The sequence below is a fragment of the Dipodomys spectabilis genome, unplaced genomic scaffold (assembly GCF_019054845.1).
Source record: "Dipodomys spectabilis isolate Male_0828 unplaced genomic scaffold, ASM1905484v1 ptg000140l, whole genome shotgun sequence".
Classification (NCBI taxonomy): Eukaryota; Metazoa; Chordata; class Mammalia; order Rodentia; family Heteromyidae; genus Dipodomys; species Dipodomys spectabilis.
Window position 1 is genome coordinate 21,473,378 of NW_024870817.1, and position 14,339 is coordinate 21,487,716.

Genomic DNA, 14,339 nt, shown 5'->3' on the forward strand with positions numbered 1-14,339 from the left:
GAAAATAAAAAGTTTATCTTTGTCACAATCCAGATTAAAAAAAAAAAAAACAAATGTATTCAATTACTGGAAACAAACATGTCAGGTAAATAAATACTCACCTTTATTAATCGTATCATAGCAGATTACACATACTCTTGCTTCCTTTTCAAGATATTGAAGTTTACATTTTCTATTACAACAGACACCACAAAATACCTATAAGGAATAAAATATGTTTTTATTTCAAGCATATTATTTTATTTCAAGCATATATTATACATATTCGAGGCAAAGGGAAGATCCTACATTAATGAACCAAAATCCCTTTTTCAGCTTGACACAGTAGTTAACATCAGTAATTGCACCTGCTCCAAAGAAGTCATTAGGATTTCAGTTCAAAACTGGTCTGCAATGAGAACTCCATCTCAACAAAAAGCTGAGAATGGTGGTATATGCTGTTGTCCCAGCTAGGTGGGAAGTATAAATTGAAGGATCATGGTCTGACTAGCCTAGGCATAAATGTAAGATCCTAATTGAAAAATAATGAAAGCAAAAAGGGCTGAAACTCCACTAGAACAGTTCAGTTGGGAGAGTTTTAGAATGAAGATCTAAAAAAGGGCTGGGAAAGAGTACAAGAATATCTGCCCAGAAAGTACAAGGCCCTGAATTCAAACTCTTGTGTGACACAAAGCTAAGGACAATATTCTTAAATTTCACAAAACTTAAATGTTCATTACTTTCCAGCATATAATATTTACCACAACTATCAAGCAATCTGCAAAAGAGTAGCGCTTTATGATAGGGAAGCAAAACAAAAATCTCATTGTAAATTAATGCAAACTTATAACCACTTATTAATCAGCATTTTTTTATATTGGGTTTCCAAAGACTCAAAAGAAATGACCTGGCTGGAGATAAATGTAAGTGACAGAACACTTGCCTCTGGGTTCAATTCCCAAAACCATAAAACAAAAAACAAACAAAAAGATTTTTAACTTACTTTCCCACATGCTCGACAGTGGTGTCGCCGTTTTGTAAAAGTAAATTTGACTTGGCAGTTCATACAGTTGGGAGCTTCAGAATCAGGAACCCAAGTAGGTTGTTTCTGGCCCAAAACCAAGCCTTCTTTGCAAGTGTTTTCAGGTGGTGACTCCTCATTTGCGGTTACAAACCTCGATCCACCTTCAAAGTTACTTTCTATATCAATGTAATTAGAGTTGAAGCCAACATGAGAATCAATTGTAGAATCTGTTGTACAAGTGACTGGAGAAATAGTATTTGCTAGGCAGGGTTCACTTTCTGGCATATTTGGAACATCCAGCTTATTTGGTTCCTTTGTGTTGCATGTTCTTGATGGAAGACTAAACAATTGTTTAGGTCTAGCCCCTCCAACATGAGCAGACTGACTGTTAACAGAAGCCGGTAATTCATTTATCATCTTAGACTTATTAGTAGGTAACCCTTGTTCATTTGGAATTGTACATTTTTCTCCTGCAGAAAGGCCACAATTTTCTCTTGTATTTTGTTTATCAATTGTTTCGCAAAGCATATTAATACCATCACTTTTCTCATGATCTCCTGTTTCAGCATTGAAATATATATCACTGACATTTCCATCATCTAAGCCTTTCATATCTATCTGATTCATTTGAGACTTAGAATCATTTACATTTTCTTCAAAAGATTTTATGTTAGTGGTCTGAAGATACTGTTCTGTCAGAAAAGCATCAAGTTCAGCATCACTAATTAGCATGCCACTTTTCATGCTTTCATCAATATTGAAGTAATCTAAGTCTTGCCCATCTATATTGTTGCTTGCAAAACTGAGACCTTCACAATGATCCAGAGACTCTGTGGCACTAGCACCAGGGAGCTCTGCCTGAGATGCTGTAGCTGCAGAACTAGAATCCTCATGGTACTGCAAAGATTCAACTCTGTTTACCATCTGCTCACATTCCACTTCTTTGTCACCTCTCTTTCCATTTACTGGCTGAAGAAATATGGTTTTAGATTTTTCCTTTTTCAACAGATCAGTCTCCCCAAAGGGTCCCTCATGTAAAAGAGTAATCTTCTGTAAATCTTCATGCATAGTCACTGCATCTTCTTTATGATCTTTAGCTTCATTCTGAGGTAAAACGTCATCCTGGGTTGTACTATCAATTAGTGATCCACACAAAGACCCAGATAATGAAAGACAGGACAATGAAGAGTGTATACTTTCACTTGAAAGAGGTAAAATTGAAGAATCTTGGATTGTAGTGGTGTTATGCTTAAGGTCTAAATTTCTTGAGTTTTCATTTGCAGACTGTTTTGTTACCACACCAATTCTATCTTCCTGGAAAGAAAAGTCAGGCAATTTGAAATTATCATCTTTTGAGTCTGAATCAGTATTTGGAAGACTGCTAGGCAAAATATTCATACTATCTCCTTCTTTTAAACATTCTGTAGTGCTTCTGACTACCATATTTACCTGTTCGTTTGCCAAACCACCATCATCTTTTTGTAACCCACATGACAGAATCTTGTGTTCTAGATTATCTTTGGCATCAAACATTGTAGAACTTTGTTGTGTGAAAGCAGGGGGCATATTAAAATCAACAACTGGTTCTAATTCATTAGAGACCCTTTCACCCTTTAAATTTTCTGTTCCACTGTATTTACAGGTATCTGAAAGTGATGTGTCTATATTTATTCCTAATTCTTTGGTTCCACCAATTTCTCTGTTTTGTAATTCAGAGTTGATATCATTCTGTTCTTCTCTGACAGTATTACTATCATGGTCTGTTGAAGAAGCACAGAGAGTATCTGAAACTGAAGATGAACCCAATCCAATCAAAGAATCTGTACTAGATTTTAAGTCATCTGGTAATAATTTTTCAATGTCTTCTTCACTATTCGTTGCATGAACTAAATTACCCATGTCACTTATCAGGTCACAGACAGGTTTACTACATCGGCTCATATATAAAGGCAGTAATTCATCTGAAGTACTACCATCCACAGAAGAAAGGAGGTCAAGTCCTGTTACATTTTTTTCACTTTGTATAGAAGTAAGTCCTTCAAGTGGTTTGTCAGTCAGGAGAGTCTCATTTTTTTCACAGCATGTTTCTGATGAGGCACACTTGTTAACACATTGCTGGTCCTTTGGTAGTAGCAAAGTTAGCTGTGAAGAAGTCAACTCCGAAGACACTGAACAGTGGTTAGAATCATATGTATTTTGTGGATGTTGGAGATAATCTTGTTCATCTAATTAAAATAGAAACAAAGTTACTTAGAAGACCCAAATTAGGTAAAAATCATAAAGACAATGAAACCCCCTTCTATTAATATATACTAATAAAAAAGTTATGATGAAGATACTGTGCATTTTAAGACTTCTAAGCTATATGGCCTTTTTATTTGGCTTTATAGTATTTTCTGGTTTTCATTTATATAATATATATATATATATATATATATATATATCAAGAGTAATAATTTTTTTTTTTGGCTGGTTGTGGGGCCTGGCCACTGTCCCTCAGCTCTTCAGCTCAAGGCTAGCACTCATACCACTTGAGCCACAGCACCACTTCCTGCTTTTTCTGCTTATGTGGTGCTGAGGAATCGAACCCAGGGCCTCATGCATGCAGGGCAAGCACTCTACCACTGAGCCACCTTCCCAGCCCCAGAGTAATAAAATTTTGACTTCTAAATCAGTTGTACTACAAAACCCAGACTAAGATTTAAAAAACAATCTACATATTTTGTTCTGCCAGCTTCCTAATTTCATTCTGAGGGAAGTACCATTTCTCATAGTAGTTTCTTTCATGTCACTTTTAGTTTGTTCACATGCTGATTTTGTAGATTTTCCTGATAGATAAATCTGTATCTGAAAAGAAACTTCCAGTATCTTCTGTTTCTGGGTATTAATTCCATTTTATATAAGAATGAACTAATATGTTATAATCAAACAGGTCAACTTTTTACAGAAGATGACAATGTGACCAAACTCTACTCTATTCTGTACTCTAAACTGTATTCTATTCCTGAGATTACTGAATTACAGACATTTAAAAGTTCTGTTAGTGATAAAATAGAAAGCTGACAAACCTGGGTTCTGTTCAAAATCATCAAGGAGTTTGTCCAAGTCACAGACAGCTGCTTTAAAATAACTCTCCATCCTGCCCGTAGACTTACTAAAATTTAATTCTTTTATATCTAAAAAACAGAAGATATAACATTTAATTTTGCAATATGAAATAGTATCACCTATTTCATACCAGAAGATATTATCTGAAAAGAGAAAAATAAAGCTTAATAGTACTTCTTTGATGAATTTATAATTTAAGATGGAAAACTGTATATAAAAATAACAAAAGGTCTGAAAGTGTGACTTAGTGGTAGCGTGCTTGCCTAGCATGAATGAAACCCTGAGTTCCATTCCTCAGTACCACATAAACAGAAAAAGCCAGAAGTGGTGCTGTGGCTCAAGTGGTAAAGTGCTAACCTTGAGCAAAACAAGCTCAGAGACAGTGCCCAGGTCCTGAGTTAAAGCCCCAGAACTGGCAAAAAATAAAATATAACAATAAATACAAACAAAAGAATGTGTTAATAAATTACTTCAAATGGTTGCCTAGAATGGTTAACAATCATAAGCAGTGAGGGACAAAAAGATTAACAAATAAGATAAAAAGATAACAAATAATATTTGTTGTAACAAATTAAGTTACAAGTAACAAAATGCAAAGACAACAAATAACAAGACGACAAATAATTATTGTCACAGGCTAAGAGCCTCTCTAGTCCAGAAAGAGAGAAAAATAGAGATAAAAGAGTTACTTTAAATATGGGGTACAAGAGAATTGAAGAAATTGGAATACCTATCTGAAGAAATTACCTAAAATGTCCATAGAAATGAGAAAAAGAGGGGCTGGGAAGGTGGCTCAGTGGTAGAGTGCTTGCCTTGCATGCATGAGGCCCTGGGTTCGATTCCTCAGCACCACATAAGCAAAAAGAAAAAAGCTGGAAGTGGCACTGTGGCTCAAGTGGTAGAGTGCTAGCCTTGAGCTGAAGAGCTGAGGGACAGCGTCCAGGCCCAGAGTTCAGGCCCCACGACCAGACCCAAAAAAAAAGAAAAAAAAAAAAGAAATGAGAAAAAGAAAAACATAAAAAGGAAAAAACAAGCTGGGTGCTGGTGGTTCACGCCTGTAATTCTAGCTACTCAGGAGGCTGAGATCTAAGGATTGAGGTTTGAAAACAGCCCCAGCAGGAAAGACTTTTTTTTTTTTTGATTGGTCATGGGGCTTGAACTCTGGGCCTGGGCGTTGTCCCTCAGCTCTTTAGCTCAAAGCTAGTGATCTACCACTTGAGCCACAGCACCACTTCTGGTTTTCTGAGTGGTTTTTTGGAGATAAAGAGTCTCACAGCCTTTCCTGCCCGGGCTGGTTTTGAACTGTGATCCTCAGATCTCAGCCTCCCGAGTAGATAGGATTATAGGTGTGAGCCACCAGAGCCCAGTTTCTCTCAGACTCCTATCTCTAGTTAAATCACAGATAAAGCCAGATGTGGAACTGTGTCTGAAGTGGTAGAGGGCTAGCCTTGAGCAAAAGGAGCTCAGGGACAGTGTCCAGGCCCAGAGTTCAAGCCTCAGGACCAGCAAAAAAAACAAAAAACAAAAAAACAGACAGAGACAATGGAAAGAGAAACAACTGTATGTAAATATAATGCTAGCAAGTTTGCAGAACTGATTTAAAAAAAACTCTACAGACACAGGTGACACATTATAACAAACAATAGAGAAATTCAGACTTAAACATACTATATCACAAAGAGCAGCAAAAGATAAAAAGTCACTTCTTATGACCTGGGCGCTGTCCCTGAATTCTTTTTGCTTAAGATGAGCACTTTTACCACTTTGAGCCACAGCACACTTCTGGTTTTCTGGTGGTTAATTGGAGATACGAGTCTCACAGACTTTGCTGCCCTGGTTGGCTTCGAACTGGTAGTTAATTGAGGATAAGAATCTCACAGACTTTCCTGCCCCAGCTGGCTTTACACAAGAAAACTGGAAGTGCCACTGTGGCTCAAAGTGGTATATGGTCCTAGCCTTCAGAGGAAAAAGCTCAGAGACAAGCCCTGAGTTCAAACTCCACAACCACCACCACCACCAACAATTTTTTTAATAAATATGTAATTTTAAAAACAGGATAAAGGATAATTTATTCTTTTCTATAAAGTTCTAGTATGTATTCTTACAATATAAAATATAATAAAAATCTGTTAGAAAAACATTTGATAATTAGACTGTGAATGCCATCAGACAACAAGATCATGAAAACAATTATCAATACATCACCAAAGCAGTTAGAAAAAAAAGAAAGAAGAGAACCACCTATTCCCTACTAAGTTGAAACCTAAGTTATATAAATAATAAAAGTTTTGGTAATAAAAATCTTCGTGGGCTGGGAAAGTGGCTCAGTGGTAGAGTGCTTGCCTTGCATGCATGAGGCCCTGGGTTCGATTCCTCAGCACCACATAAGCAAAAAGAATAAAGCCGGAAGTGGCGCTGTGGCTCAAGTGGTAGAGCGCTAGCCTTGAGCTGAAGAGCTGAGGGACAGCGCCCAGGCCCAGAGTTCAGGCCCCACGACCCGACCCAAAAGAAAAAAAAAACTTCATGAAGTATGATTTAAGAAAACAACAAATGATACTGCTGACAGAAAGCTGATACCTTTCAAAAAAAAAAAAAACCCAATGTGACAATATGTATCAATAATGTCTCATATTTGACCTGAAGGTAAAAGTGTTGGTGAACTTTGACTTAAAAAAACAACTGTGAGCTGGGCACTGGTGGCTTACGCCTGTAATCCTAGCTACTCAGGAGGCTGAGATGTGAGGATCACAGTTCAAAGCCAGTCGGGGCAGGAAAGTCCGTGAGACTCTTACCTCTAATAAACCACTTGAAAGCAGGAAGTGGTGCTGTGGCTCAAGCTGTAGGGCGCTCACCTTGAGCTGAAGAGTGCAAGGACAGTGCCCGGGCCCAGAGTTCAAGCCCCACGACTGACCAAAAACAAAACAAAAAACAACTCTGATACACCTAACAGATGATACAACTTCTAAAAAAAAAAAATCAATGTGGGGTTGGGAAGGTGGCTCAGTGGTAGAGCACTTGCCTTGCATGCAGGAGGCCCTGGGTTTGATTCCTCACACCACATAAGCAAAAAGCAAAAAGCCGGAAGTGGCACTGTGGCTCAAGTGGTAGAGCGCTAGCCTTGAGCTGAAGAGCTGAGGGACAGCGCCCAGGCCCAGAGTTCAGGCCCCACGACCAGACCCAAAAAAAAAAAAAAAAATTCAATGTGACAATAGACTTAAATAAGATTCCCCATATTTGACCTGATAATTCAACGTATCAGAAACTTGAGTGCAAAACTACTGTTTTCACCAGTCTTTAGGTGGAGTAATCTAAATGCAAATGTTAGGAGGCAGAAAAATTACATAGGCATCAAAAGCAATATTTATGTTTATCTTTCCTCCCTCCACTCTCCCCTGCCCCCCCCCAAAAAAAAAAACCCAGCACAGTCTATGAACTAACAATTCTACTTTCAGGAAAACACTGGCAGCTATGCATAAAAATGCATCAGAAAGAATTTTCACCATTTAAAGTTTGCAGTAGTGTCAAATTGGAGGCACCCTAACAAGCTTATTAATACCAGAATGATTAAATCAGCTTTCTCAAACTGTGCCCTAAGGATCCCTGAAAGTGCCCAAGAGTCTTGGAGTGCCTCCCAGATATTCCCTTTCTCCGTACATATCTCTGCAAGGATGGCTTTTCTTCTTTTGCTTCAACCTGAGAGTACATTAGACTGATCTGAGCAAAAAAAATACAACAAAAACAAAAAATTCAGGTGTTTTCTGTAGTGCCAGACATTAAAGAGATTTGCCTATAGGCAAAATACCACTCTTCTCACTAAATTTTGTTCTAGATATAACTATTTTTATACAAATCTAATTTGTTATTTTAATCAAAGTGTTAAATGAAAAAATGATTTTCTGAGTTTTAATTTCTAAATGGTAATTATACTGTATTAAGAAACAAAAATTATTTTGGTACTCAAGAATTTTTTTAGATGTGATTATCCCAGTGACAGTTAAAGTGAACTGTAATGCTATCCCATTATGTAACAATATGACCGGATAATAACTAAAGGGGAACTCAGTTCCCAGCCAGCCGGGGCAGGAAAGTCTGTGAGACTCTTATCTCCAATTAACCACCAGAAAACCAGAAGTGTGCTGTGGCTCAAAGTGGTAAGAGTCCTCGTCTTGAGCAAAAAGAGTTCAGAGACGGCGTCCAGGCCACATGAAGTGACTTTTTCTCTTTTGTTGCTCTTTGTGATATAGTATGTTTAAGTCTGAATTTCTCTATTGTTTGTTATAATGTGACATATATATATATATATATATATATATATATATATTTGTTTTTGGGTCCGGTCGTGGGGCCTGAACTCTGGGCCTGGGCACTGTCCCTCAGCTCTTCAGCTCAAGGCTAGCGCTCTACCACTTGAGCCACAGTGCCACTTCCAGCTTTTTTCTTTTTGCTTATGTGGTGCTGAGGAATCGAACCCAGGGCCTCCTGCATGCAAGGCAAGTGCTCTACCACTGAGCCACCTTCCCAGCCCTGAGTTTTATATCTAATGTTATGACATCAAAAGATACTTTTGCTCTCGCATTACTGGTACAATCACAATTATATTTATAAAGCATTATATACGACACAAGTCAGTAATCCAACTACATACTAATATCTCATCATTTTAATTAATTACAGGGAGAACACACAAAAAAATATTAAATGGCTGGTTACGTGATTACATTTTCCTAATGCCTTGATTTTTTTTCACCTATTACCATTAAGTATGAAGCTTGATAGCCAGGGGAGGAAACTATGAGGGAAAACACTACATAGTATTCTACTGTATCAGCTTCCAGAGGCGGCGCGCTCGGACGAATAAACCAGGGGACCTCATCCGATCAACAACTGGTCTTTTAACTAAAAGGCTGTCTGAAGTCGGGCTAGCTCCGCTGGGGTTTTGTTTTTCCTAACGCGTCCAACGAGCTCCGTCCGGAACGCAGTCGTTTGCAATCACGGTAACTGCGGTTAAAGTAAGGGCAGCTCTTCCAAGGTGTGTCAAGGTGGAGGACCGAGGTGGCCTCCGGGAGGTGCGTCGGGCGCCGCACCGGGATTGCGGGGCGCGGCCGCGGGGACGGCCCTCCCGCCGCCGAGGCCCGCACTCCTCGGGAACCCGAGACTCCGCCCGCCGCCGCCGCCGCCGCCCCTCCCCGGGACGCAGCTCCTCCTCCCGCCGCGGCCCGGGTCGCTCCCACGGGCGGGCGTGTGGGTGGGTCCCGCCGCCCCCCAGCCGAGGAGATCGCCCTCGCGGCCCCGGCGGCCGCGGCCACCGGGGAGCGACACCGGCCGAGAGACCGACGCGGCTCCCGGAGGAAGGGAGGGACGGACCCGCCGCGTCCAGCGGCCGCCCCGCCCCGCCGCGAGGGCACGGGATGAGGGGAGGCCGAGTCTTCAGGGGGTTCTTACCTCCCCACGCCCTGGCGGGGCTCGCAGGGGGCTCGACGCGTCGCCGCCCGGAGGACCAGCGAAGAGCAACCCCCGCCGAGCGTCCCCGGAGTGTGCGACGCCAGCGCCGGGTCCGTCCCCCTCCCGACCTGGGCAGCGCGCAGGCGCAGAGTCGGCTTCCCTTCCTCACGCCCCCACCCCCAGCCCCCAGCGGCCGCGGCCCCCCGGCGCCTGCGCGCTGCGTCCGGGTCCGAGCCCCGAGCGTCACCGTCCTACCGGAAGCGTCAGACTGCGTTGCGCGCTGGCAGCACTGCCGCGCGATGCGGCCTCGGCTCCCACTGGACACCCTGTAACCGGGATGAGGAGGCAGCGCGCGCCACCTTCCCGCTTCCTTGCCCTGCGCTGACCCAGACGCCGCTCGCCCCGCCCGCCGCCTCCTGAGGAGCCTGCTGCCTCCGGTCTGCACTGGACAAACCCGCCTGGCCAGCAGCTGATCAGACCTGTGCTCCGCAGGCCCGGATCCAATCACGCACAAACACCTAACATCCCCCGCAATGCACACACACCCAACACACGCACGCACACTCCCAACAACACCCCCAACACCCGCACAACCCCAACACACCCAACAACACCCCCAGCACACACGCACACTTCCAATACATAACAAACACCCCCAGCACACATGCACACTTCCAATACATAACACAAACACACACACGCGCACACAATCCCAACACACCCCCAACAATGCCCCCAGCACACACTCACACTTCCACTACACAACACAAACACCCCCAACACACCTGCTCAACCCCAACACACTCCCAACAACACCCCCAGCACACACGCACACTTCCAATACATAACAAACACCCCCAGCACACATGCACACTTCCAATACATAACACAAACACACACACGCGCACACAATCCCAACACACCCCCAACAATGCCCCCAGCACACACTCACACTTCCACTACACAACACAAACACCCCCAACACACCTGCTCAACCCCAACACACTCCCAACAACACCCCCAGCACACACGCACACTTCCAATACATAACACAAACACCCCCAGCACACACGCACACTTCCAATACATAACACAAACACACACACGCGCACACAATCCCAACACACCCCCAACAATGCCCCCAGCACACACTCACACTTCCACTACACAACACAAACACCCCCAACACACCTGCTCAACCCCAACACACTCCCAAAAACACCCCCAGCACACACGCACACTTCCAATACATAACAAACACCCCCAGCACACATGCACACTTCCAATACATAACACAAACACACATACACACGCGCACACAATCCCAACACACCCCCAACAATGCCCCCAGCACACACACACACTTCCACTACACAACACAAACACCCCCAACACACGCACACACACTCCCAACACACTCCCAACAACACCCCCAGCACACAGGCACACTTCCACTACACAACACAAACACCCCAACACACCTGCTCAACCCCAACACACTCCCAACAACACCCCCAGCACACACACACACTTCCAATACGTAACACAAACACCCACACACACGCGCACACAATCCCAACACACCCCCAACAATACCCCCAGCACACACACACACTTCCACTACACAACACAAACACCCCCAACACACACACACACACTCCCAACACACCTGCTCAACCCCAACACTCCCAACAACACCCCCAGCACACACGCACACTTCCAATACATAACACAAACACCCCCAGCACACTTCCAATACATAACACACCCACACACACGCACACACAATCCCAACACACCCCCACCAATACCCCCAGCACACACGCACACTTCCACTACACAACACAAACACCCCCAACACACGCACACACACTCCCAACACACTCCCAACAACACCCCCAGCACACAGGCACACTTCCACTACACAACACAAACACCCCCACACACTCACACAATCCCAACACACGCACAATCCCAACACACCCTCAATACACCCCAACACACATGCATAACCCTATCACACTCCCAACAATACCCCCAGCACACACGCACACTCCCAACACCCCCAACACACATGCACAACCCCAACACACTCCCAATAATACCCCCAGCACACACACACTTCCACTACACAACACAAACACCCCCAACACACGCACACAATCCCAACACACCCCCAACACACTCCCAACAATACCCCCAACACACACGCACACTCCCAACAACACCCCCAACACCTGCACAACACCAACACACTCCCAACAACACCCCCAGCATACACACACACTTCCAATACATAACACAAACACCCCCAGCACACATGCACACTTCCAATACATAACACAAACACCCACACACACACGCACACACAATCCCAACACCCAACAATACCCCCAGCACACACGCACACTTCCACTACACAACACAAACACCCCCAACACACGCACACAATCCCAACACACCCCCAACACACATGCACAACTCCCAATAATACCCCCAGCACACACGCACACTTCCAATACACAACACAAACACTCCACACACACAGCACACTCCCAACACACACACCCCAACACCCTCAACACTCCCAACACAACCCCAACACACATGCACACTTCCAATACACAACACAAACACCCCCAACACTCCCAGCACATCCCCAACACACTCCCAACAACTCCCCCCACACACGTTCCCACTTCCAACACACACACACACACACACACACACACACACACACACTCCCGATACTCACCACCCAACAGACCCACTCCCAGCACAGCACACACCCTAACACATTCTCAACTCAAAACACACCTTTTTTTTCCACTCTCTTCCCCCCCATCTCTGTTCTTCTCTCTCTCTCACTCTTTCCTTCTCTCTCTCTCCCACACACCTGCAGCAACAAAAAAGCTACCAGTTTCCATACTGGCCCTCCTTTCCTGTCCTGCTTTACTTCTGCTTTCCTAACCATGGTGGTTAGAATGACCACATCTAAAAAATAAAGCTAACTTCCCTGATGCAAAGGTAGAATGTCACTCACCTGATATTCATTTTTTTCTTGTTGAGCTTTGTGGTTTCCTTTTAACTTAAACAAAAAGTGACATCTCCAAGGAATCAGCATGTCATTTCAGACAGAAGGTGTGTTAGGAGAATCATTGGCTAAAATGTTTTCATGGCTTAAAAATCATATTGGTCTTTTTTTTGTAATGGCAGAAGTTTTGCTGAATAATTAGTTTCAGAGGTCACATCATAAATCTGTACTTTACAACTGTAGTTTGTGATCTTTTTGAGTCAATCTCTAATCTTGGTTTTCCTAAACATGAATGGCACTGTGATTCAATTCAACAGCAAAACTTTTGCCTAGAACAATTTAAGTATCATTAAATGTGTTGCTTACATTATCTCTAATCCCAAGGGTAGTACAAAATACAATGCATATTTTCTCAACTGTGTTAGGCACTGCTCACAGACAAAATAGGGGCAACTGCCCTTATTAGAGACAGGAGTGTTTGTATAGTTCAGTGTGAGGACAAGGAGACTAGAAGTAACTGCTAACACTTTAAACGGAAAAATGGAAAGTAAATGAAATTATACTTTGTGTCACATTCGTTTATGAGTGCTCTCTTTACATTGTACTAGGAGCTGGGAGAACCGCAAAGATGAATAATTCATAGTTTTAACTCTGAAGAACTTCAATCCACACCTACCATTCTTTTAGTTATTAACATAATTATATCAGAGATAGACTGAAGAAGATAAAATTACAAGACTTTGGATAGGTTCCTAGTCAATCAAATTTTGATTGCCTTTGTTGATTGAAGAAGCAATAAGTACATGAAGTAAACTGAAAAAGAATTCTGGGCAAAATTTGGGTCAGAATTGTTTTTAAGATTGTATTAGCTTTGATCTCTTAAGAATTGTTTATAACTAAAGCATTTATTTTAAGAAATGATCCTTCAAAAAAGTAAAATTCAAATTATCTTTATTTTCAGATGATATGGTGCTGTAAGATACCCTAAAACTCCACCTGAACTTTTAGATCTCACAGTTTCAGCAAAATAGCAGGGTACAAAATTATTATAGAAAAACTCATAGTTTCTTTGTACACTAACAATAAATAGGCTGAGAAAGAAATAAAAATTCTATTCACAATAGCCTCAAAAACATACCTAGGAATAAATTTAAGGAAGTAAAAGACCTCTATAATTAAAACTATAAAAACATTGAAAAAAGAAATTGAAGCTGGCATTGGTGGCTCACATCTGTAATCCTAGCTACTCAGGAAACTTAGATTTGAGGATTGCGGTTTGAAAACCCAGGCTGGGAAAGTCTGTGAGATTCTTATCTCAAATTAACCCCTAATTGGAATAAATAAATCTGGAAACAGCTGTAATTCAAGTAGCAGAACATTGGGTTTAAGTGAAAAGGACAAGGGAGAAGAACCAGGCACTGATTTCAAGCTCAGGTACCAGCATACATACACCCAAAAGAAGATACACATCGGGAAGGGGAATAACGCTGAAACAAGGACACAGGATGACCCATTGCAACAAAGACACCTACTGGACAGTATGTTGGAAATGAACATTACAACTTCAGGCAGCAAGGAGGGAAGGGGGAATAGGAATGTGGGAGCTGGGGGAGAGAAGGGATAGTAGGACACAAGAAGAAAGGGAAGGGGTAACAATGATTGACAATGTACTCATTGCCTTACTCATGTAACTGTAACCCCTCCGTACAACATTGTAGCAATAAAATAAAAATTTAAAACACACACCCTTTT

At 42.5% G+C, this 14,339-nt stretch overlaps 1 protein-coding gene across 1 annotated transcript in view; it reads right to left on the minus strand.

The window, feature by feature from the left end:
• The window catches only part of Zfyve16 (zinc finger FYVE-type containing 16), a 40,528-nt gene extending 30,811 nt beyond the window's left edge, over positions 1-9,717 (minus strand). Inside the window, exons 1-4 of the mRNA XM_042690757.1 lie at positions 9,554-9,717; positions 4,072-4,179; positions 983-3,228; positions 102-198 (exon numbers count right to left, since the gene is read on the minus strand). Of these exons, the coding sequence (XP_042546691.1) occupies positions 102-198; positions 983-3,228; positions 4,072-4,141 (2,413 nt within the window). The 5' untranslated portion in view covers positions 4,142-4,179; positions 9,554-9,717. The remainder of the gene's footprint in view (positions 1-101; positions 199-982; positions 3,229-4,071; positions 4,180-9,553) is intronic.
• Between the last annotated feature and the right edge of the window lie 4,622 nt (positions 9,718-14,339).